Consider the following 25,219-nt stretch of genomic DNA (forward strand, 5'->3'; position numbering starts at 1 on the left):
CCAATGCATATGGCAAATTAGAAAACAGACAGTAGGGAGTAGAAGAACCACATGCCAACCTAGCAACTCCTCAGGAAAAAAGCACATCACAAAAAGAAAACCACCCCCCTCCCCGATTGTAACGACAGTAACTTGGAAGAAATTCTGAGCCTTCCAGAAAGAGAATTTAAAACTGCATGATTAAAAAAATGACAGAAGTCATAAAGGAAAACAATGATAAGGGAAAAATAATCAATGAAAAGAAGAATGAAATTGAGTCCCTAAAGAGAGAAGTAAAAGAAATGCAGGAGATTAAAGAATTAATGGAGGCACTAAAGAACTCTGGAAAAAGCAATGAAAGCAGAATAGATGAAATGGAAGAACGAATAAGTACTCTTGAAGACACAGAAATAAAAAGAACCAAAACAGAAAAGGAAAGAGAAGTAAGAAGGAAAAAGTCCGAAGAAAGACTTCAGGAACTATCTGACTCCATGAGGAAAGGAAATATAAGAGTTATAGGAATCCCAGAAGGAGAGGAGAGAGATGTAGGAACAGAGAAAATATTCAAGGAGATAATTGAAGAGAATTTCCCAAACGTGAAGAAGGAGCTGAAAATTGATATTCAAGAAGCAAGAAGAACACCAAACTTCCACGAAAGCAAAAATACAGCAAGACACATAATAGCAAAGCTCCCAAGAATCCAGGACAAGGAAAAAATAATGAAGCTGACAAGAGGAAGAAACAAATAACATTCAAAGGAAAATCAATCAGGCTGACATCAGATTTCTCCAAAGAAATGCTACGGGCAAGGAGAGAGTAGAGGGACATAGTCAACAGACAACAAGAAAACAGATGCCAACCAAGAATACTCTATTCCGCAAAGCTCTCCTTCCTCTATGAAGAAAGATTAAGGACCTTCTCAGACAAACAGAAACTCTGGAATTTCATTACGACTAAACCCCCACTCCAAAAAATTCTACAAGGAGTCCTAAAGCCAGAACCTCAGAGGGACAAATAACAATGAAAGAAAGCCAAGAAAAGAAAAAAGTTATTAAAAGAATAAATAAATAAAATCAAAGGAAAGACAAACACAATGGCAAATATAGATGCTAACATATCAATATTAACTCTAAATGTAAATGGACTAAATTCTTCAATAAAGAGACACAGAGTCGCAGGCTGGATTAAGAAACAAAACCCAACCTTTTGCTGTCTCCAGGAAACACATTTAGCTACAAAAGATAAAAATAGACTCAAAGTTAAAGGATGGAAAACAATCCTACAAGCAAATGGACCAAAAAAGAAAGCAGGAACAGCTATACTTATATCAGATAAAACAGATTTCAAACTCAAAAAGATAAAAAAGAGCCCAGCGGTCACTACCTCATGATCAAGGGGACAATAATTCAAGAAGAAATAACATTCATTAACATATATTCACCAAACGAAGGAGCACCAAAATATATCAGACAACTGTTGTCATCTCTGAAAACAGAATTCAGAGAAAACACATACGTAGTGGGAGACTTCAACACACCACTATCAACAATGGATAGATAAATGAGACAAAAAATAAAGACACTAAAGTTCTAAATAAGGACCTAGAGCGCTTGGGATTAACAGACATCTATAGAACACTAAACCCCCCAAAAAAAACGGAGTACACATTTTTCTCAAGTGCACACGGATCATTCTCCAGGATTGATCACATACTGTGGCACAAGACAAACATCAACAGATACACCAAGATTGAAATCATACCAACCGTCTCTTCTGACCATGAAGGCATCAAACTAGAAATAAACCATAAAAAGAAGGCAAAGAACTCTCCTACCTCATGGAGATTGAAAACCACACTACTGGAAGACCACTGGACTAATGAGGAGATCAAAGAAGAAATAAAAAAATTCTTTGAATTGAATGATAATGAGGACACCAATTTCCTAAATGTATGGGGTGTAGCAAAAGCAATAATAAGAGGAAAATATATAGCAATAGAGGCTCACATCAAGAAACAAGAACTCAGAGAAACAATCTAATCTCGAAGCTCAAAGATCTAGAAAAGGAACAACAAAAAACCCCAAAACCAGTAGAAGAAAAGGAATAATAAAAATGAAAGCAGAAATAAATGAAATTCAAACCCAAAAAACAATCCAAAAGATCAATGAAACCAAGAGCTGGTTCTTCAAAAAAAAATCAATAAAATAGACAAACCCTAGCCAGGCTCACAAAGGAAAAAGGGAGAAAGCACAAATAAACAGGATCATCAATGAAAGAGGAGAAATCACAACGGACACAAGAAATCAAAAAATAATCAGAAACTACTATCAACAGTTATATGGAAACAAGTTCAACAATCTAGAGGAGATGGACAAATTCCTACAACTCTACAATCACCCAAAGCTAGATAAAGAAGAAATAGAACACCTAAACTGACCAATTACAAGCAGCGAAATTGAAATGATAATCAAAAACCTCCCCAAAAACAAAAGCCCAGGACCTGATGGATTTACAAATGAATTCTACCAAACATTCAGAGATGAATTAGTGCCTATCCTTCACAAAATCTTCCAAAAAATTGAGAAGGAAAGGACAATATGAAACACTTTCTATGAAGCCAACATTACACTAATACCAAAACCAAACAAGGACAACACAAAAAAGGAAAACTACAGGCCAATCTCCTAAATGAACACTGATGCAAAAATCCTCAATAAAATTTTAGCTATCAAATCCAACAATGTATCCATAAGATAATTCACCACGACCAAGTAGGATTCATTCCAGGGACACAAGGATGTTTCAACATCCGAAAATCAATCAACATTATCCAACACATCAACAAAAAGAAATATAAAAACCGTATGATAATGTCAATAGATGTTGAGAAAGCTTTCACAAAGTGCAACACCCATTCATGATAAAAGCTCTTGAATTTCTTGGGATACAAGGAATATACCTCAACATCATATGGTCTCACTCATAACAGGAATCTAGAAAACTTAAATAAGGGACAAGAAAAATGAATAACTATAAGAAAGTGAAAATCAAAATCAACAAACAACTATGAACCAGAGACACTCTATAGGGGGTGGAGGGCAGGGAGGGGAGGGATTGGGGTTAAAATAAGGGGTTGCAATTGTATGGGGAATACAAAAATAAAATTTATTTAAAAAAATAAAAAGTTAAATTACAAAAAAAAAAAGATGTGTTTGTGTAAGTTGTGTAGTTTAAAGATGATAGTGTAACAGCTATTACAGTGTCTTACCATAGAGAGATTTAAAACTAGGGTGTGATAATTCTGGATACAAGTAAAGTAAGGTGTGTTTGTGTTTTAAAAAAAAGAAAGAAACGAAAGGAAAGTGTTGAAGTCCTGTGAGAGGGATTTTTGGTAGAAAATAAAGTAAGATGGTTATCTTTAAAATGAAATGGTATTTAAAAATAAAGAAAGCAAAGGAAAGTGTTAAAGGTCTGAGAGAGGGATTTTTGAAAGAAATGTTGTTTTCTCAAGTGACTTGCCATGGAATATTTTGGTTAGCTTGAATGTCAGTGGTGCACCTGTGTGGCACCAGGCTTTAGTTCTTTTGATATATAAAATTATTTTTTGTTGTAAAACAAACAGTCAATTTGGGTATACTTGATACCTCATAAAAAGTATTCTCATAGTATTGTTTCACCTTTTCAACATAAATGTAAACAAATGAGATTACTCTAAAACACATAAGACTTCTTAAAACCCAATAAGCCAGTTATTTCAGGCTAAATTTACTGAGGCTATCAAAAGGTATACTAATGTAGACAAACAATTTAACCATCTCCTACATTCGCCAGCCTTTCTCTCACATCAGTTGCAGGCTCTAGAGACTAAATCAAGGGCCTAAAATCCTTTTAACACTTTGGATATGGCCTTCAAGGCCTACAGTAATATGGAGGGGATGCACTAGACTGAAAAAGATAGAGAGAAAGGCAAGAGAAGGGCTCAGTAAATGGCAGTTTCCATTGTCAGTGCCCTTCCACCTCAGACTCACCCAGGGCCCCATGCGCCCTAGGGCACTCGGGACCTCAACTTCTTAATGGGCTGCCAGCTTGCTTCCACTGCCAGCAACCTGGACACCTCAGCTGCAAGAAGCTGTCCCCAGGGCCATGCCTTCAGTGCCATCTCACAGGGCACGGAAAAGAGGGACTGTCCCACTCTCCAGAAAGGGAGGGCCCAGACCAAACCATGGGCCAAGAGGGAGGACAGGCTTGATCGTCAGCTGCTTCTGACTATGAAGAACCGGGTGCAGGAGAAGACCTTCCCTGAAGAAGCCCAGAGGTGAGACAAACTCCCCTGTTTACTGTTTATATAAATAAGCCTAAAAATGACGAACAAAAAAAATCACCTTTTTGTAAATAAGGGGCCACTTACTCATTGTTAACACACTGTCAGTGTTGCCTCAACATGTGCACCTGGTAACTAATTCCTTGTGCACATTAAATAATTTCCAAAAATTACTCGTCAATATAACTGGAAATACATAGTTCTTAAATGAATTCATTTGCCTGTTACCATGAAAAGTATTGTTTGTGCTTACACTTCATTAGTGGCTTTGTTATAGGGCAGCCCTGATATATAATGGGTTGCCTGGCTGTGGGTCCTCACCCATACGCTTAAAAGGGACTTATCAATACTCCACTGCAGGCACACACAAAAGGTTAATAAAAAAAAAAAAAAAAAAAAAAGGTTAATAAAAGGTTTATTTACAAGGGAAAAGGAAATAAGGATAATGTACAACTCAGGGAGAAAATAGGGAAATAAAGTCTTTAATGCGTCCTACCCGATCCGACGACCTGGAAACCCAAAAAGCACTCTCAGAGCTGGCAGGATGCTGCGAGCTGGCGAAGAGCCAAAATGGGGGACCCCTCCAAAGCTCATGTGTCTGGCTTAATACCAACCTGGCTGCTTAACCCCACCCTCAGTTCCCAGCCACCTTCCTAAAGCTATTTCCATACAGGCTTTGTGGACTCCACCGCCCCGCCCCACTCCAAATCCCATCACCACCAAAGGGAAGGTGGCTGGGATTTAGAGTGGGGGGGGGTGGAGGTGGAGTCCACAAAGCCTGTATGGAAATAGCTTTAGGACATCCTTTTCCCCCTAACAGCTTTACTACTACTAATAAGGCAAAATGCAGAGCATTGAGCTTTTTGGGTGTAAATTTCATATCTTAATTATTCCTTATAAAGGAGCACCTTGAACACTTTGTTCCAACTTGATGATAACTGACAGATAGCTATCCAATCTTTTAAGGGGAGACATTAAGTTTCATTTGCCTTCCAACCCTTTGCTGCATTTCTTAAAGGGGCAGGACCTCATTTTTCCTCATATTGTCAGTTCCTCACGCTGCCCCCTCTGGCAGCTCTTGTATTCATAAATGGCTCCTCTGCAGAAAAGTGGCTTATATTGTTTATGCAGATAAACCTAAGGCTATTAAAACAGACAATGCCCTACATACACTTCTGCCGCCTTTAAAAATTTTTGTGTTTAAAATTTCTCATGCTACGGGGATCCTTTATAATCCTCAAAGTCAAGCTATAGTTAAAGAGACTATCAAACCTTGAAAGCCAAATTTTCAAATTGCAACATTCTAAATATAAATATAACTCTGCACATCATATTTTAAACCATGCTTTGTTTGCTATTAAATTACAATTCACACATGTTTTTTCAGCTACTAAACATTGCAATCCTGATAATTCTTTTTTTTAATAATAAATTTTATTTTTTATATTCCCATACAATTGCAACCCCCCATTCTGACCCCAATCCCTCCCCTCCCGCCCCAACCCCCCAGAAAGTGTCTCTGGTTCATAGTTTTTTGTTGATTTTGATTTTCACTTTCTTATAGTTATTCATTTTCCAGGTCCCTTATTTAAGTTTTCTAGATTCCTGCTATGAGTGAGACCATCCGGTATTTTTCTTTTTCTTTCTGGCTTATTTCGCCGAGCATGATCCCTTCCAGTGCCATTCATGTTGCTGCAGATTGCATGAGTTTATCTTTTTTGAATGCTGAGTAATATTCCATGGTATATATGTACCACATCTTCTTGATCCAGTCATCTATTTTGGGTATTTGGGCTGTTTCCAAAGCTTAGCTATTGTAAACAGTGCTGCTATAAACATAGGGGTGCAGGTGTTCTTTGGAAATTGATGTTTCTGTGTCCTTTGGGTAAATACCTAGGAGTGGAATTGCTGGATCATATGGAAGCTCTATGTTTAGTAGGTCCAGAAATCTCCACACAGCTCTCCATAGTGGTTGGACCAGTTTGCACTCCCACAAACAATGCAGAAGCATTCCTTTTTCTCCACACCCTCGCCAACATTTGTTGTTGCTAGTTTTTTTTAATATGTGCCATTCTCACTGGGTGTAAGATGGTATCTCATGGTAGTTTTGATTTGCATTTCCCTGATTACAAGTGATGTTGAACATTTTTTCATATGCCTGTTGCCATTTGCATTTCCTCTTCAGAGAAGTTTCTTTTTAGCTCTTCTGCCCATTTTTTGACTGGATTATTTTCTTTGTTGTTGTTGAGTCTCATCAGCTCTTTGCAGATTTTGTGATCAGTCCTTTATCATTAGTGTTGTGTGCAAAATGTTCTCCCAGTTGGTGGGGTTTCTCTTTGTTTTGTTATTGTCTTTTTGCTGTGCAGAAGCTCTTTAATTTGATGTAGTCCCAGCTGTTTATCTTTGCCTTCACTATCACTGCTTTGGGTGATGTGTCTGTAAAGATATCTTTGATGTGCACATCACGTAGTGTTTTGCCTATATTTCCTTCTAGGTATTTTATGGTTTCAGGTCTTATGTCTAGTTCTTTAATCCATTTTGAGTTGATTTTTGTGTATGGTGTGAGGTAGTGGTCAAGCTTCATTCTTTTGCATGTAGCGACCCAGTTTTCCCAGCACCATTTATTGAACAAACTTTCTTTGCTCCAATGCATAGTCTTTGCTCCTTTGTCAAAGATTAGTTGATCATAAATCTGTGGGTTTATTTCTGGATTTTCTATTCGATTCCATTGGTCTGTATGTCTGTTCTTGTTCCGGTACCATGCAGTTTTGATGATTATGGCTTTGTAGTATAGTTTGAAGTCTGGGAGTGTGATGCCTCTATTCCCTTCTTTTTTTTATTCAGGAGAGCTTTGGCTATTTGGGGTTTTTTGTGATTCCATATGAATCTCATCAATAATTGTTCTATTTCTTTGAAGAATGACATTGAAATTTTGATTGGAATAGCATTGAATCTGTAGATTGCTTTTGGTAGGATGGCCATTTTAATAATGTTTATTCTTCCAATCCATGAGCAGGGAATGTCTTCCATTTCTTTGTGTCTTCTTCTATTTCTTTTAATAGTGTTTTATAGTTTTCTTTGTATAGGTCCTTTACCTCTTTTGTTAGATTTATTCCCAGATATTTGATTTTTTTTGTTTCGATAATAAAAGGGATGTGTTTTTTTTTTATTTCTTCTTCTTCAGATTTATTGTTTGTGTATAGGAAGGCTACTGACTTTTGCGTATTGATTTTGTATCCTGCCACTTTACTGAACTGATTGATGAGTTGAATTAGTTTTTCTGTGGATTTTTTGGGGTTCTCTATGTATATTATCATATCATCTGCAAATAGTGATAGTTTGACTTCTTCTTTTCCTATTTGGATTCCTTATATGTCTTTCTCTTGTCTTATTGCTCTAGCTAGGACTTCCAGTATTATATTGAAAAGCAGTGGTGAGAGTGGACATCCTTGTCTTGTTCCAGATCTTAATGGAATTGCTTTCAGCTTTTCACTATTGAGAATGATACTGGCTGTTGGCTTGTCATATATGGCCTTTATGATGTTGAGGTATGTTCCTTGTATCCCAATAGTTTCAAGCGTTTTTATCATGAATGGGTGTTGCACTTTGTCGAAAGCTTTCTCAGCATCTATTGATATTATCATATGGTTTTTATATTTCTTTTTGTTGATGTGTTGGATAACGTTGGCAATCCTGATAATTCTAACCCAACGACACTGGTTATGTGGAAAGATCTGTTATTGGGTTCCTGAAAAGGGTCCACTACTCTGCTAACCTGTGGGAAAGGCTATGCTTGTGTTTTCCTTCAGGACGTTGATTCACCCATCTGCATCCCCAAGAGACTAATTCAACACCTTGGTTCCTCCTCTTTGCCAATGTGACTGAAAAAGTCACAGACCAGTCCTACTTTGTCCTTACCTCTGCTACGCTGCAGTAACATGCCTCCCTCTGTTCCCTTGTGTAAAATTTTGCTTGCTAATTTAAATAGTGCTTGCGATAATGTAGACAAACTGTTTTTGTCATTGTTTATCAACCTCCTTATGTTATGCCTGCAAATTTAGAGAAATATTGGTATTATGATTTGGGTATTTATGCTCTTCAACTTGTAAAACAAAATTTACATTGTCCTAAAATATTTGTCGCTGCTTTAATCTTAGGCATTACTGCTCTTATAACAATCCTTGGTTCATTTGCTATGTCTACAACTGGTTTAGTACAAAAAAGTATATATTACAAATTATGTAGACATTTTATTAGATAATATTTCTACTGCCCTGTATTTGCAAAAACAAATAGACAAAAAATTTAAAGTTATATGTTCTTTAAAAAAAAAAACTATTTTATATATAGTCCTCATCCAATTCCTCAGCAGAGCCATCAAACAAACCCACGTCAAATTAAAAACATTACAACTTTGGGCCAAAATCAAAAAAAAGGTGAAATATTGGCAGCCATGCTACTCATGTCATCTGGCAAAGGTCTGGGCATGGGGCAGATTCCTGAAAAGTCTGGAATCTCCTTAGCTGAGTCCTAGATTCTCCTCATTTGTTTATGCCTAGTTTCTACCATTGTCAAAATATGCATTTAAAAGTAAAACTGCAAATGCTTTTTGATCAATTACTGAATAACCAATTTGATGGCAAATGGCACTGAGTGATACAAATAATACATTTTTTAGAATTAGTAATTCTCTGCCAAAAGGCAGTAATCCAACATTCAGCTTTACATTAAGGAGTGAAAAAACTTCTGTGAACAAAAGACTGTAAACATCCCGCAGCCAAGTCTTTATTTCCCCCCCCCCATTGGTAATTCTTCATTTTTTTTTATTTTTTTTTAATTTTTTTTTATTTTTTAATAATAAATTTTATTGTTATATTCCCCATACAATTGCAGCCCCCCCATTCTGACCCAATCCCTCCCCTCCCGCCCCCGCCCCCTAAAAGTGTCTCTGGTTCATAGTTTTTGTTGATTTTGATTTTCACTTTCTTATAGTTATTCATTTTCCAGGTCCCTTATTTAAGTTTTCTAGATTCCTGCTATGAGTGAGACCATCCGGTATTTTTCTTTTTCTTTTTGGCTTATTTCGCTGAGCATGATCCCTTCCAGCGCCATCCATGTTGCTGCAAATTGCATGTGTTTATCTTTTTTGAATGCTGAGTAATATTCCATGGTATATATGGACCACATCTTCTTGATCCAGTCATCTATTTTTGGGCATTTGGGTTGTTTCCAAAGCTTAGCTATTGTAAACAGTGCTGCTATAAACATAGGGGTGCAGGTGTTCTTTGGAATTGATGTTTCTGTGTCCTTTGGGTAAATACCTAGGAGTGGAATTGCTGGATCATATGGAAGCTCTATGTTTAGTAGGTCCAGAAATCTCCACACAGCTTTCCACAGTGGTTGGACCAGTTTGCACTCCCACCAACAGTGTAGAAGAGTTCCTTTTTCTCCACACCCTCGCCAGCATTTGTTGTTGCTAGTTTTTTTAATATGTGCCATTCTCACTGGTGTAAGATGGTATCTCATGGTAGTTTTGATTTGCATTTCCCTGATGGCAAGTGATGTTGAACATTTTTTCATATGCCTGTTGGCCATTTGCATTTCCTCTTCAGAGAAGTTTCTTTTTAGCTCTTCTGCCCATTTTTTGACTGGATTATTTTCTTTGTTGTTGTTGAGTCTCATCAGCTCTTTGCAGATTTTTGTGATCAGTCCTTTATCATTAGTGTTGGGTGCAAAAATGTTCTCCCAGTTGGTGGGGTTTCTTTTTGTTTTTGTTATTGTCTCTTTTGCTGTGCAGAAGCTCTTTAATTTGATGTAGTCCCAGCTGTTTATCTTTGCCTTCACTATCACTGCTTTGGGTGATGTGTTTGTAAAGATGTCTTTGATTCCCAGCAGCCAAGTCTTTAATATGGAGATGTGGTCTTGAGGCAAGGGCTAAATGGAGAAGGAAATTCTTCTACTTTAAAGTTAAAGAGCAGTTGGGTGGCAGATGCGACTTATGCTCCAAGTGTGAGAAAATTCCTAATAACCCAGGAGGCACCATAGCTGGCTCCTGCTAAACTGTTCCTGTTTGTTTAGGGCTGACACCCCTGGAGGTGATAACTGGTATGGTAGCTGTTAGAGTATGCATTCAAGAATAAGTCAACAACAATTTTGTGACTGGTTGAGCTAGTAACCATGGCAGCACAAATAATGCATTTGGAAACAGTCACTGTTACAACTACTGATATGTCACGTATTAACCATTCTGGGAACCAAAAGCTATAACCGTCTCCGGCCCTGCCTCTGATGAAATATTTGTAGTTCCTTAAAACAACCAGCAATCCTACAGAAAAAGGAATTTTCCCTTGATCTTAAAGTCAGGTATGGAGACTAGGCTGACTAGATAAGTAGAGGTGTAATAGGTAGAAAAACCTCTTCTGTTAGATTAAGAAAATGCCTCCCTTAATTGAGCTTGGGGTTGGAAAGAGTCAATGCCTCTCCCTTCCCCCAGGTAACTTCCTGCCCTTTGTTTCCCCTAGCCCTTAGTTAATGGTTAACCATGGCAAACATAGAAATGTTAGTTTCAGTCACATAAGCTTTTTGCTAGTAATAAAATGATTGGTTGTTTAAGGTAAATGACTACTCTAAGAACACTTTTGTTTAGCAACTGTGCCTTCTTTAAATCAAAAAATAATAAATGTCATGACCTCTGCACGAGGACAAATAGACCCTTGGCTGTTCTTGAGAAAGATGTGATGATTGTTATCTTCCTGTCTTAATGTATATGCTTATGCGCTCTCATGGTTTGCTTGAAATGTATAAATAAAGGGCTGCTGAGACCCTCAGCAGGATGATGTCTGCACCCTGATCAAGTGTCAGCTTCTCCTCACTTCTCCTCCCCCATATCACCCCACAATTGTGCTGACACCATGACATCCTTCAGGAACCCCTGACACCCAGGCTGCTGTGGCTGGCTCTTACCACTTACTCAAGCATCATTGGTCAGATGAAAAGGTGACCAGGTGGACCTTGGCTGGCTGGTTCTCATGAATGGTCACTGGCTTCTGGTTGAGGGAGGGCAGCTTCAGCTGGAAAGGCTGGTAACAGGCCCTCCTCCATGAGCTCATCCTCCAGCACCTTCCATGGAGGACCCATGGGAGGACCCATGGGGCCAGCACTGATACAGTTATCAAGTTTGTCTTTCCCCCATTTCTTGCAATTCCCCCTTATCTAGCATTAACAGGATGACTAGCTTGTCTTTCCCATTTGTTGCAGCCTCCCCCTCCCCTTGAGAAGAAAACCAAGCAGGCGCCCACCTGTTTCGTGCAGACCCTCTCCCCTCCCCCTAAGGAAAACAAGCTGGCAATCACTGTCTCTGTGCTGACACCTTCACCTTCCCTTAAGATGGATGAGTTGACACCCATTGGCCTCTGTGAAGACCCCTCCCCTTCCCCCGTCCCTGTGCTGACACTTTCCCCCTCCCCTTGATGAACACCAGCTGGCACCCATCCATCTCCCTGTTGAGCTGGCATCCACTTGTCTCTGTGCGGACCCTTCCTCCTCCCCTTCATGGACCCCTACCCAGCTCCCCCTTGTATAAATACCCCTGCCCACTGCCAAAGAGCAGGACGGTGGTCTTTCGGACATGAGTCTGCCACCCTTCTCATTTGTCGACAAATAAAACCGCTTTCCTTTTCCTCAAACTCAGTTTCCTTTTATTGGCTGAGGGAAACTGAGGCCGGTGTTCGGAAACAATTTTGGCGAGCCAGCCAGGAGGTGGATGCCACTTAGGCTCTCCCAACCCCAACTCTAACTTCCAACGAACGGAGCTGTTGCCCACAGCAGAGCACCAGGGCTCTCCTATCTATACTGGTCTGTGCTGTCAGAGAGGGGCCTGGGCATCCCGGGTGGCATCCTGACCCTCCTGCTGAGAGGGAGCGCCCTCTCTCCAGGAGGATGAGGGAGAGTCCCAGCAGCTGCTGGAGTTCTTTTTCCTCCAGGGAACTTCCCAAGTCCTCCTCGGGAGAGGCACAGCTCTTCTCTGCACCCTGGATTTACCTTTGAGGAGATGGAAACTGGATGGAAAAACCGCGGTCCCCTGGCGTTTGGTGTGAGTTCCCCTGGCGTGCACGCCAAAACCTTGGCCTTCACTCATTTGGGAGTGAGACAGGGCAAGTTAGGGTTATTAGGCAGTTTTAGGGACAGTGCAGGAGGGGACCTCTGAAGAATTTCCTGGCTGAGAGACTAGGCCTGATAATTCCGGTATCAGGAGGAATCTGAATCCCCTCGCAGAGGGAGTTCAGGTCACCTCATTTGGGAGGGAGTCTATGAGTCTCCCTCAATTTGGAGCGCTCTTTGGTGTATTAGGCCTGGTTGAGTGGGAATTGGGAAACATTTGGTGTTTTTTACTTGATGTCTATTTGGTATTTGGTATTTGGAGTTTCCCGTTTGTTTTTTTTCGGAAGCCAGGGATTAAGTTAAACTTATGAGAGGCACCGTATTTGTTTCATCTGAAAGCCCCTTGGGGAAAATATTAACTGAGTGGTTGACCTGTAGCTACAAACCTATGTCTAAGAAGCAACCCCTATCACGGTTTCCCTGCAGGAGCCCAGGAACAACTGATAGTAGGGAACAGACTGATGTTTTTTTGTTAACACAAAAGCCAGGCAATATACTCTCCTTTTTCCACATTGGCCGGCTCACCTATGAGTCCCTTTTATCTATGCTCTTCTAAAATCTTACCCTGACATTCCATGTCAGTTCAGATGCTTTGGCTTTAGGCAACCTAAGATTACTCTGACTCTCCAAGGACATTTGCAGACAGCTGGAAGGATTGGAATTGTTCCAATGAGAAAACTGGGCCTGGACCAGGTCTTCTACTTGATGTTGCTTTTGGAGTTAGTGGGTCTGGAGTGCAGGGTCCTTGGATTCAGTCTGGGAAGGGTGTTACCAGAGCTCCTGTTTAGAGACATGCAGCAAGCTTCCCAGGCGAGTTTCTCCACAAGATAGAGACATTAGTTATATTTAAAGGGCAGGTTTATTAGGGAAAGGGGACAGGAAAGTAAAGGAGACACAAGTGGGCAGGAAGAGCTGCCCCAGAAGGGACAGGTTTGCTGAGAGAGGTCTGTGTGTTTGCAAGCGTGTGGCTTTGAGGAGAGTGGCCTCCGCTGAGGGAGGTCAGTGAGGAGAGGCTCCAGAGGGACAGGTCATGGGCAGGCAGGGAGGCTGCTGCCCTGAAGAGGGAGAGGGTTGGTGAAAAGAGGAACCTGCTTAAGCACAGGTGGGCAGGCTGAGTGCTGCCCGGAGCCTGTGCAGAGACTGCACGGATATAGTTGTCTTCTGTTTGGGAGGGACTCACCCCTTGTGAGCCTTTGGGTTAGTTGCTGATTCTGGATAACCATGTAGAATCTGAGAGGGACCAGAGATTCTACAATGGGTTCATTCGCCATATCCTTACCTTTGGATTCTGCTGGGCTCAATCTCCGTATCTTTATATCTGCTTGGGTGCTGTGCTTTGTAATCAAGGCATTGGAGCCTGAGGATCTTGGTTTCCATAGCTGTGTCAATGGCTATGTTAATCCCTTCTAAAACCTGCCCCTCCAGCTCTTGGCATTTTGTGAGCCAGGTTTTTGGTCTTGTGGACACCTCCTTTTAGGTTTTTCTATTCTTGTCCTCCATCATACTTACCTTACCTTTTCCCCATTTTATGCAAATAGCTTTGTGAATCTGATCTTTGTGCCTGTGTAAGGAATTCAAGCAAGGATCTGGAATCAGGTCTTGGATAATTTAAAAATTTGGTATTTTTCTGCTTTTTATGTTTTAGTCAGACATCTAACTCAGTATTTACCAGTCACTGTAAAAATTGGATATAAAGTAAGCTGAAGAGAGTGTTCTCCACTTTAAGGAGGTGTTTTCTTCCTCTCAATTCATAGGCTTTTTCTGATCACATGCTGAGACTTCTGGGATCAGGCTCAGATGGTTTTGTCAAGATTACTTTGGACTTTCTAGTTAGCTATAAAGGAAGCTTGCTAGTTGGTTGGAAAATTTCTAAACTTCTTATTGACCATAAAATTTCAGGTTTCCTTGAAAATCTAAGTTTCTTAAAACAATCAACTTACTAATCAAACTACATAGTGGGTTTCTGTAAATAATATTCCTTATCAAATTTCTAGTAAGAATCTAAGAACAAATAAGCTGCCAAGTAAGATCTTAATCTGCCTCTTCTCCTGTCCTTCTGGTGGCCCATGTATATCTCATGGCCCATGTTCTATCTTTCTTAGGACCAGGCCTCATCCGTGAGGTCAAACAGAAAATAGGACTCCGTAAAGCAATTTGAGTTTTCTATGCTTGTCTTTAAAAATGGTTCCAATCTTGGGTTCTAGAGGTTTTAAAATGATTAAAATGGGATGCTTATTAGAACATGTAAGGACTTTAACTTCCATCTCTTATTGGAAACCTCCTTGATCAAAAAAAAGAAACAACAGAACTTAGATGGCTATATCAACTTAACTTGAAAACTTAAGTTGTTTTAGGAATTAGTCCCTCTTTGTATTGAAAGGGGATATAGTTTTGGTGAAACTGTCTACGCATCAATATCTCTTCTAGGAATTTAAAGGAATATGTGGCCTTAGAAAACTGATAGGGAATTTTATGCTCCACTTTCTTTAGAACCTAAGGGGCATTCTTACAAATATAACTTGAGAAATGTTTTCTTATCTGAAGGAGTTAGTTAGAAAGGATATTAAAAAGTAAATTAATAATTGTTGTCAGAAATATTGGTAAAATAATTCTCTCTAAAAATTAGTGCAAATGGCCAAAATTCTAAATGAAAGAGATCTCTGTGTCCATGTCTTTGCCTTTGTGTTTTATGTCTCTGCAGGGTTGCTGTGTTAAAAATCATTATAAATGGCACCTATATAAATTCTAATAGAAAAGAACCCAAATTTTGAGATCACGATCTAAAATTTTTGGTAAACAAAAACTAGTTCAAAATGTAATGGTTTAATTAAAGCACATATGTCTTAGATTTATAATGTTGGGAGTTAAAAGTTTTATTGTATGTTAAATGTGTTTTAAAAAGTTTGGAGTGGTCAAAAGAAAAAAAAAATTATTGACCTGGTCTATGTTAACAGAGATAAGTGTTGTTTTGTTTATACCTGGACTTCTTTTTGATAAAATTCTCTTCTAATGAGACACAGGGCAAGCTAGAAATTAGGCAGTTTTAGGGGCAGTGCAGGAGGGGACCTCTGAAGAATTTAGGGAGGCTTCAGAGATAAGGACAACCAAGGGAATGTAACCCATTCCACTAGAAAAAACAAACATCTCAGGACCAAGGACAACATTGTTAAGGCTGGTCCTGGTTTCCTTCAGGTGGTAAAGGGAGGCGGAGATTGGAGAAATGGGAGAGTGGTTTAATTTATGGACAACTTAGAAGGGCAGCTGTTTAACTTCAATGCAGGGGTGTCCATCCAGAGGACTGGGCCATAAAGATAAAGATGCAACAAATGGGGAAAGAGAAAGCTGTTAGATAAGGAATGTGAAGATCCCCCACTCAGTAGCAAATTAAGTGAGACAGCCGAGAACTAACCAATCACAAAGAGACTGGTGGAGTTTTAGAATAATGAGGGAAAAAAGGTCTATATTCCCTGAGACACAACTCCACTTTGGCTTCCTTGCCCCTCCCAGGCCTGGTTTCCTGGCCTGGGAGTCCCACTTTATTTCTGTTCTTTTTCTACTCAATAAACTTTTCTTTCTCTAAACAAACCTGCCTCTTCTTGCTTGCTTGCCTGAGCGTCTGCGAAGTTTCTGCTGCGGCTTTGTGAGACACCAGCCCATGGGGGTCTAGTGGCTGGAGCTCAGTGCTGCCCTGCAGCCTGGGATCCATTCCTGGCTGCGAGACTAGGCCTGAAAATTCTGGTATCACTAAAAAGACTGACCCACTACTTCTTTACCTTGAAAGAAGTACCTTTGTTCCCCAGGTAAGCAACTTAATTGATTTTTCCTTCCCTTGTCCTAGCCAAGGAAAAAAAGAAAAACCTCTGGTATATAAAATTGTTTCATTTATAACTCTGCAATTTGAACTTCCTATCCTAAGAAAAACTAGAGCTACAGTTGGTATCTCTGTTCTTCTTATCATTATTTAAATGGTGGTATATTTTTCCTATAAAACTAAGGATTTACTAAGTTTAATAACGAACGTTTGTTGACTGCTTGATGAGCTTTTGGTGTATTTTTGCTCCTTATATTAGAAAAATAAAACTTTATTGTTATCATCTAGGAAAAAAAATAAAACATGTGTTTATGTATGAGTTATCCAGTACAAAGGAATAATAGCATAACAGTTCTAACAATGTCTTAAAGTGAAAAATGTGAGGCTTGCCTGTTAATTAGCTGAAGTTATGTTGGGACAAGGCCTCAGAGTGGACTAAAAGTTTCAGGAAAAAACTGATGGACTTTCTCTGGCCAGGAGCCTGACTTGTGTGCCCCAGAGGACCAGATGACCTCTTGGGAGTCTCCTGCTTCTATACTCCCTGCTTGCTTTAATGTGCGAATGTGCCCCTGCTGGGGCAATGGATGCTCTGTTGCCTAATTGCTGGGGGCTTGGACATTGGAAAAAGATCTCTGGGCCTGTGGGCATAAATAAAGACAAAAGCCTTCTATAACAGTCTTACAATCTAAAAATTAAAAACTAGAATGTTGTAACTCTAAATGCAAATAAAGTGAGATTGTGTTAAGATATGTATGTAAAAGATACGTTAAAGGTCTGAAAAATTTAGCGTCAAAACAAAATAGCTATCTTGGAAAAAAAGGGTGTTGAAGCTTTGCAGGTCTGAGAGAGGTATCTTAGAAAAAAATGCTATGTGCTAGAATGACTTGCTTTAGGAATATTCATATTTATTATCAGTGGTGTACTTACGTAAAACCAAACTTTAATTTCTTTTCCATCTGCAGTAAAGGCTCAAGTATTCTTAAACTGCTTTTACTAGTTCTTTTTTTTTTTTTTTTTTTAGTGAGATGTTTTTCTTTTTTTTTTATAGAGGCATGTTTTTATTTATTTATTTCTTATATTTGTTTGTTTGTTTTGTTTATACATGCACTGGGTACAGTCAGAAGCGTGGGAGGGTGAGAGAATTCACCAGAGCCAGAGCAGGGAGCAGAGCAGGCAGAAGGACCGAAGCACACTGCTGAGGGGAGCAGCGGGTGGCAGGAGAGGTCTGCGCACCATGTGGGATCCTCCTCCGGGGCCCGGGAGCAGCCGGGGATCGAACCGGCACCGCAGAGGCTGTGGGCAGCTTCGCAACCCAGCGCTCAACCGCTGCGCCACTGGGGAGGCCCTGCTTTTACTAGTTCTTGATGGCAAATTAAAAACTGTTTAGGTAATCTAAAATCTTGGTTCTCTTTTACCCTCGGACTTGGTAAACTGAAAAATATAGTCCTGTCAGCATTGTTGAGCACTGTGAAAATATATCTCCTTTTAAAAACCTCTAGTTATCACTCTGGGTACCTTAGTGTTGTTTTATAAAAATCTGTATATATTATTAAGCCTGTGATGAAACTTTTCTTGGAGTCAAATTTCAGAAATGGTAAAGTTTTTTTTTGAATCAAGTAAAATTATTTGATGCGTCTTAGGACTCTTAATAAATTATTTACCTTATAGCAAAATGCTAAAACACATTGGACCAATCTAGAAATGTTAAAACTTCATAAAAAATTTTCATTGAGGGAAAGAGTTATACCTTTTCAGCATATATAAAATTCATTAAAGTGTTCTAAAATACATGCGAGTTTTAAAACCTAGTATGTTCTGGTATTGAATAATATTTCATGACTTTTGAAAAATTATTTTTTAATGTTTTGGCTTTTTTTTTGGTCTCTTGTCTTTAAGCTGGGCTATGAACTTAGCAGTGGCAATTTGCATCTTTTTATGAGCAAACTGAAGCATATGCTTTTCTCTTGTTTCATTCCAAAAATTTATAGGCAATATTTGTACTTCTCAGGACAATGTCTATCTTTGCATAATCTCAATAGGGAATTTTAATTATTTCTCCTTAAGCTGGTAAATTAAACATGTTTTGTTACAAGGCTTTGATTGAAAGTCTTCTGGGAATAAACCGTGCTGAGCTGAGAAGAGTGAGACAAGAAGAGCCTGTCATCTTGCTTACTGGGTTCCAGAGACCTCCATGAAAGGTGAGGAAGCTGCCTCCATGGACAGGACTGGAAAAACCCTGGAAAAAGTCCTGGGAACCTTGAGAAGAGGAAATCTCAGGTGAAGTTTGGTGAGACTGTGACTTTGATAAAGCCGGCATGGACTGGATGTTAAAAAGCTCACGCTAAGGCCTGTGGAAGTTTCAACAAAGCCAACAACACTCTACTTGTTTACTCTGCCCTATGAGTTTATGCAAATATGGGGAAAATTGTTAAAATTAGATTTGGTTTACTATTTTACAGAATTGGGATGAGAGTAGAGAAAAATTATGTCTCAGTAACTATATTAGTCTCTGGTCCTCTCCAGTGAGGGCTATAGCCTTAATGTCATCATCTTGAGGAAGAGAAAAAGTAATCCCTCTTACATTTAGGACTACGCTATGTTGTATATTTTGTTGCTGCCACACCAGCACCAAGACCTTAACATCATGTCGGGAACTATGGCACCAGTAAGTGCAGGCCTTCCATAGTAAACCCCCACCACGACGACCCTGTTCAGCAGGAAGCAGCCAGATGACACGACGCCCCTTTTCCCATAGAGATGGAAGGTCATAACTGAGAGTAGGGATTATGATACAGTTAACAAGTTGGTCTTTTCCCCATTTCTTGCAATTCCCCCTTATCTAGCATTAACAGGATTAATAGTTTGTCTTTCCCATTTGTTGCAGCCTCCCCCTCCCCTTGAGAAGAAAACCAAGCAGGCGCCCACCGGTTTCGTGCAGACCCTCTCCCCTCCCCCTAAGGAAAACAAGCGGTCACTGTCTCTGTGCTGACACCTTCCCCTTCCCTTAAGATGGATGAGTTGACACCCATTGGCCTCTGTGAAGATCCCTCCCCTTCCCCGTCTCTGTGCTGACACTTTCCCCCTCCCCTTGATGAACATCAGCTGACACCCATCCATCTCCCTGTTGAGCTGGCGCCCACTTGTCTCTGTGCGGACCCTTCCTCCTCCCCTTCGCGGACCCCTGCCCATCTCCCCCTGTATAAATACCCCTGCCCACTGCCAGAGAGCAGGACGGTGGTTTTTCGGACATGAGTCTGCCACCCTCCTCATTTGTGGACAAATAAAACCGCTTTTCTTTTCCTCAAACTCAGTTTCCTTTTATTGGCTGAGGGAAACTGAGGCCGGCATTCAGTAACAGCACTTTAAACCACTGCTGAGTCACATGAGCTGATCTCTCACGAATGAAGTCACATGACTGAACCCAGAATCAGAGTGTGAGGGAAATAAAATGTAGGTGGCAGAGTGTGAGCTTTCTGCTATGAAGAAGCATAAAGACTATTGTTATAAACAACTTACCACAGATGAGGTAAAATCATTAATTTTGAGTTTGAAGTGTATGTGAAAATTCCTGTTAGATGTAACCCCTAAGGATGGTTGTATCATGTTGGTGGGGTTGAGGAGATGTGCTGAATTTATATTTTGAAAGTGATACATAAGGGGAAACAGAAAGCTGTGGTGGAGATGCCCTAGGGGTATGAGAGTGAGAGAGTAAAGACAATGCATGGAACAACCCTCAGGAGAGATGATGACCTGTGGGGTGAGAGCTAAGGGAATAGTCTTCCTTGGTGGGAGATTCCCTCTCACTGAACCACAGAAGGATGGGAGGGAGATCAGTTTGGATAAGCAAGAGTTTGGGGATGATTAAAACAAATTAAACAATATATTTTCCAGAAACTTTATAATATCAAATATTTTCTGCTATCTCAATAAAGTGGACTCATGATTTTGTACCCTCAAAAATACATGGATAAGTATAACTTATGCACTTGAATATTTTGATAATACTTGTCTATTCTTGTAGGCCGATCTTACTTTTATCCTTTATTAATTTATCCTGATGATTTATCTTTTTTAGAAAAAAGTGATTTGAAATTCCTTCTATTCTGTGTGAATCAGTCTTTTTTACCTGCAGGGTTGGGAGAAGGGCACAGGCCCTTCCAGTTACTTCTGCTCCTTCCTTCAGTTCTGTGTGGGGGTCATCATCTTGCTACCCACCAAGGGTGGCGAGACCACCCAGAATGCACCTTGACAGCCTCCCCTGGAGGCATGCACAGGTGGGCCTTGCCCCACCTGGCTCTCATCTTCCGCCACAGGTGTGGGCTCAGCCCCCCAAGTGCACATCATGGGGCCAGAGGAGGATGGGGTGAGCGTGGTATGCATAGCCTCAGGCTGGTTCATGGAGCCCTAGGTGCAGTGGAGAAACCCCCATGGGGAGGAGTTCCAGAACTTCTCCAAGGTCCAGGCCCAGGACACTGAGGGGCTGGTCAGCATGGAGGCCGCTCTGGTGCTGAGAGACAGCTCTGCGGGGAGCGTGACCTGCTCCATCTGCAAGCCCGTTCTGTACCAGGAGAAGGCCATGGCCACTGTCATCCCAGGTCAGTGCTGCAACCCTCTCCCCACTCCCTAAGGGGTCAGAGGGAGGGGCCTGCTTGCCAAGGTGTGCTGGCTTGGGGTGTCCTGGGCTGTGTCCTGATGGGGTCTCTGTGGGGGTCTCTGTCTGCCGAGCCCTTCTTCCCCGAGGCCTCTCCCTGGAAGCAGGCTTTCCTGGTGAGCCTGCCCTTGCTGCTGCTCCTGCTCCTGGGGGCTTCCTGCTACACCTGGAGAGAACATTCCACACAGCTGCGGGAGCTACAGAAACAGAGGAATCTGCGCTGGGCTAAGGAGGAGGCCCTGAAGGACACAGGTAAGGCAGGACAGGGCCAGGCTGGTGAGTGTGGCAGTGGGTGCTGAGAGGGACAAGCTGACACCAGAGCCAGAGCCCAGGGTCCCTCTGCAGGGAGATCAGAGCAGGTGACTGAAAGGACCCAGAGAGGACAGTAGAGCTTGGAGGCTTAGATGGGTCTGGAGGTGGAACTACCAGGACATAGAGAGAACCATTTTTTTTTTCGTTATCTACCTCACAGTTTTTATCCATAAGGATGGAATTTATGCTTTTTCTTTTCTTTTTTTTTTTCTTACTCTTTCAGATGAGCTCCAGGTTATTCTAGGTAAGCTCTTTTTCGCTTTCTGAACTCTGTGTCCCCTTCACAGGAGATTCTGGTTCTTAGCTCACTTGATTTCTTTGTTGCTTTTCAGAACGAAGGAAGGCAGCTTACTTGGCTGGTGAGTGATGCTCCAGGTGTCCTCGATCTCCTCTCCTTCCTGTGCCCTCCGTCTCCTTTTTTGTCTCAGCACAGACATGTTGTAAAGGGTCAGGAATGGACACAGTGCAGGTTTTCTGATCCCATGCAGACCAGGTAAAGGAGGAGTCAGAGTCCTCAGTGGTTTTGCAGGTTTTTATTGGGGTTCAGCGGGTACGTAGCAGGCAGGGGTGCTGGGGGGCTGGGAGGCTGGCAGTCCTCCCAGCCTCCAGCATATCCGCACTCTCTGGGCTCTCTGGCGTTCTCTGCTTCTGCTTCTTTGCTTCTCTCATCGGCTTCTTAGCTTCTCCTGGCATCCCCGTGATGCCACCCTTAAAAAGCACAGTCTTAGCTCAGCTGAATCCCATCTACCTATGCCCACACCCTATTCCAGGTGCCCGCCATCAGGCATGCATTCAGGACAAGGATCCATCATCTATCCTGATGGCGGAAGGGCAGAAAAGCCTGACATTTTCTTTACCCTACAGTCCACCCCCTCAGGGTTTTCTGCCATACAGTCTATATATATATATATATATATATATATATATATATATATATATATATATATATACAATTTTCTTATCAAACATAAGCAATGCAACCATGGCCACAAAAGCAAATACATCACAATATACCAAAATACAACAGAACACAAATAAGTCCAGGCAGGGCCCCAACCTAGTGCAAAAGACAATTATTGGTACCAGCAGATAAGCCACCAAATCTGCTGCCGAAGGCACTGCTCATACAAGAAAGGGGAATCACTCACAGGCATCTACTATAACACACCAGGAGCCGTCGGGCTTCCTGGCCTTCTCTGGCTGTAGTCTCGGCTACAAGCCACACACAGCATCCACCCCCAGGATGCACTAGTTCTGGGATTGGTGATTCTATTCTGTTGGGGTAATAGCCAGCCCTCAGGGTTTCTGTCTGCAGTCGCTCCAACACTCGGCCTTCATAGCCACCAATGCGACTCGCAGACCCCTGCATTCAGGCCAACCCACTGCACAAGCACATGGGTCGGGGATCCAAACTCTGCATTTGGCTTGGGCTCCACCCCAAGCCACGTTCCCCACCTGTCCCCAAGGACAGGTTCCTCAGCTCCTCACCCTCACTCAAGAATGAGCAGGGCATCACCCACAGGTGATTTTACGAGACTCACAGGTCTTCAGCATACCCAGGCTGCTTAACAGCCCCTCAGGGCTTCTCAACTTAGCATCAGTACCAGCTTTTGCCTTCTCAGTTGGCTTTTCTCCTCCACCTGGCTGCTGGGCATGCACAGGCTGCTTTTGGCCACCAAGGCCTACTGGCCACCCCCAGATTCCCATCTCTTGGGGTTTACAAATGAAACTGTTCTACCCCCAGGGTCCCAAAACATATCAACCTGCAAGGTCTTCCGCCTTCTGGTGGGATTGTCAGTCCAAGTTTATCAGTCCATGTCTAGCAGTTGAAGTCCATTGGCCTCTCCCTGCATCAGCACTGGCGAGCTCCGAATTGTGGTCCTCTCCTCCCCAATGATTCTGCTGCCTCAGGGGTTGTTGGCTGGTCCTTTCAGGTGTCTCCTCCTCATCCTCCAGGCGTGGCCTTATTCCGTAGCTCCCGGACAGTGTCCACCTTCTGTGCCACCATGGCGTCTCCAGCGTTGTCACAGTCAAACACAGTCTGTTCTCCTTAGTCCCTCCAGGTCTTCAGAGGGCCCCAATACCCGTCTGCATGGATCTTGCCGACTTACGCCAATTGTAAAGGGCAGGAATGGCTACTGAGCAGGTTTTCTGATCCCATGCAGACCGGGTAAAGGAAGAGTCAGAGTCCTCAGTGGTTTTGCAAGTTTTTATTGGGGTTCAGCGGGTACGTAGCAGGCAGGGGTGCTGGGGGGCTGGGAGGCTAGCAGTCCTCCCAGCCCCCAGCAAATCCACACTCTCTGGGCTCTCTGGCGTTCTCTGCTTCTGCTTCTTTGCTTCTTATGGGGAGCCATGCTACTCATGTCATCTGACAAAAGTCCGGGCATGGGGCAGATTTCTGAAAAATCAGGAATCTCGTTAGCTGACTCCAAGATTCTCCTCATTTGTTTATGGCTAGTTTCTACTATTGCTAAAATACGTATTTAAAAGTAAAACTGCAAATACTGATCAATCAATGAATAACCAATTTGATGACAAATGGCACTGCATGATACAAATATTACATTTTTCATAAAATTAGTAGTCCTCTGCCAAAAAGGCAGCAATTCAACATTTGGCTTTACATTAACCAGTGAAAAAACTTCTGGAAACAAAAGGTTGTAAACATCTATCGGCCAAGTCTTTGATACAGAGATGTGGTCTCTTGAGGCAAGAGCTAATTGAAGAAAGAAATTCCTTTACTTTAAAGTTAAAGATAACAGTTGGATAGCAGAGGCAAGCCATGCTCCAAGTGTAAGAAGATTCCTGATAAACCAGGAGACGCCATAGTTGACTCCTGCTAAATTTTTCCTGTTTGTTTAGGTCTAATTCCTTAGGATGTGACAATTGGTATGGTAGCTGTTAGAGTATGCATTCAAGAATAAGTCAACAGCAATTTGTGAATGGTTGAGCTAGTAATCACAGCAGCACAAATAATGCACTTGGAAATGGTCAATGTTACAACTATTGATATGTCACATATTGACCGTTTTTTGAGGATCAAAGGCTATAACCATCTCCTGCTCTTGCCCCTGATAAAATATTTGTAGTTCATTAAAACAACCAGCAACCTTATGGAAGAGGAAATTGCCCCTTGATCTTGTAGTTAAATACGGAAACTAAGCTGACTAGATAAAGTAGATAAGTGATAGGTAGAAAACTCTTTGTTTAGATTAGGAGACTTCCTCCCTTAATTGAGAGTTGGGGGCTAGGGAAGAGTCAGTGCGGCTTGCCTGGCATGAACGCCCTCCAGGCCCTTGGTTCCTTAATATCAAATCAATATTAAAACAATATACTAGAGATGATGATTTCTATATAAAAGCCTTGTTTTTTTACTTTAATGAATTAGTTATAAGTTAGTCTAAACTTTATAGGTTAGTTAGAAATCATCTCTTTGTCTCCTTTCCCCCAGGAAACTTCCTGACCTTTGTTTCCCTCAGCCCTTAGTTAATTGTTCACCAAGACAAACTTAGAAATGTTAGTTGCAGACACATAGGCTTTTTTCTAGTAATACAATAACTGTTGGATTGTAAATAACTACTTTGAAAACATTTGTTTAGCAACTGTGACTTCTTTAAGACAAAGAATAATAAATGTTACACCTCTGCCAGAAGGCAAACAGACCCTTGGCTGCTCCTGAAAAAGAACATGTGATGATTATGTAAGATGTTAAAGGACTAAACATAGCAAGACAGCAGCCATTTTAAGGAAAACGACTGTTTTAAAGAGCACAGTTGTCCGTTGCGGGGTAAAACCACAAGAACCAGAAGGCAAGGGTGAATGAAACTTAAAGGTTGCCAAAGAAAGGTATACAATCAGATTGAACTTGGTCCCTGTTGTGAAAGGTCCCCTTTTTCTGCTGTTAACAGAGTATAAAAAACAGCTTGTCACACTTAAAGGGGTCCCTCTCTCAACCTGATGAGACTGCTGTGTCAGTACACCAGGC

At 41.4% G+C, this 25,219-nt stretch overlaps 2 protein-coding genes across 2 annotated transcripts in view; both read left to right on the forward strand.

Moving 5' to 3' along the window:
- The window catches only part of LOC119251352 (butyrophilin-like protein 2), a 296,120-nt gene that overhangs the window by 139,994 nt on the left and 130,907 nt on the right, over positions 1-25,219 (forward strand). The gene's annotated exons all lie outside the window — the stretch shown is intronic.
- On the forward strand, positions 20,901-21,864 carry LOC119253247 (butyrophilin-like protein 1). The gene is made up of 3 exons (XM_037520849.2): positions 20,901-21,174; positions 21,458-21,478; positions 21,567-21,864. The coding sequence occupies exons 1-3, from the start codon at positions 20,964-20,966 to the stop codon at positions 21,599-21,601; spliced, it is 267 nt and encodes an 88-aa protein (XP_037376746.1). The 5' UTR covers positions 20,901-20,963; the 3' UTR covers positions 21,602-21,864.

This window comes from Talpa occidentalis, unplaced genomic scaffold (assembly GCF_014898055.3).
Source record: "Talpa occidentalis isolate TD23 unplaced genomic scaffold, MPIMG_talOcc4v2.1 talOcc4.2, whole genome shotgun sequence".
Taxonomy (NCBI): Eukaryota; Metazoa; Chordata; class Mammalia; order Eulipotyphla; family Talpidae; genus Talpa; species Talpa occidentalis.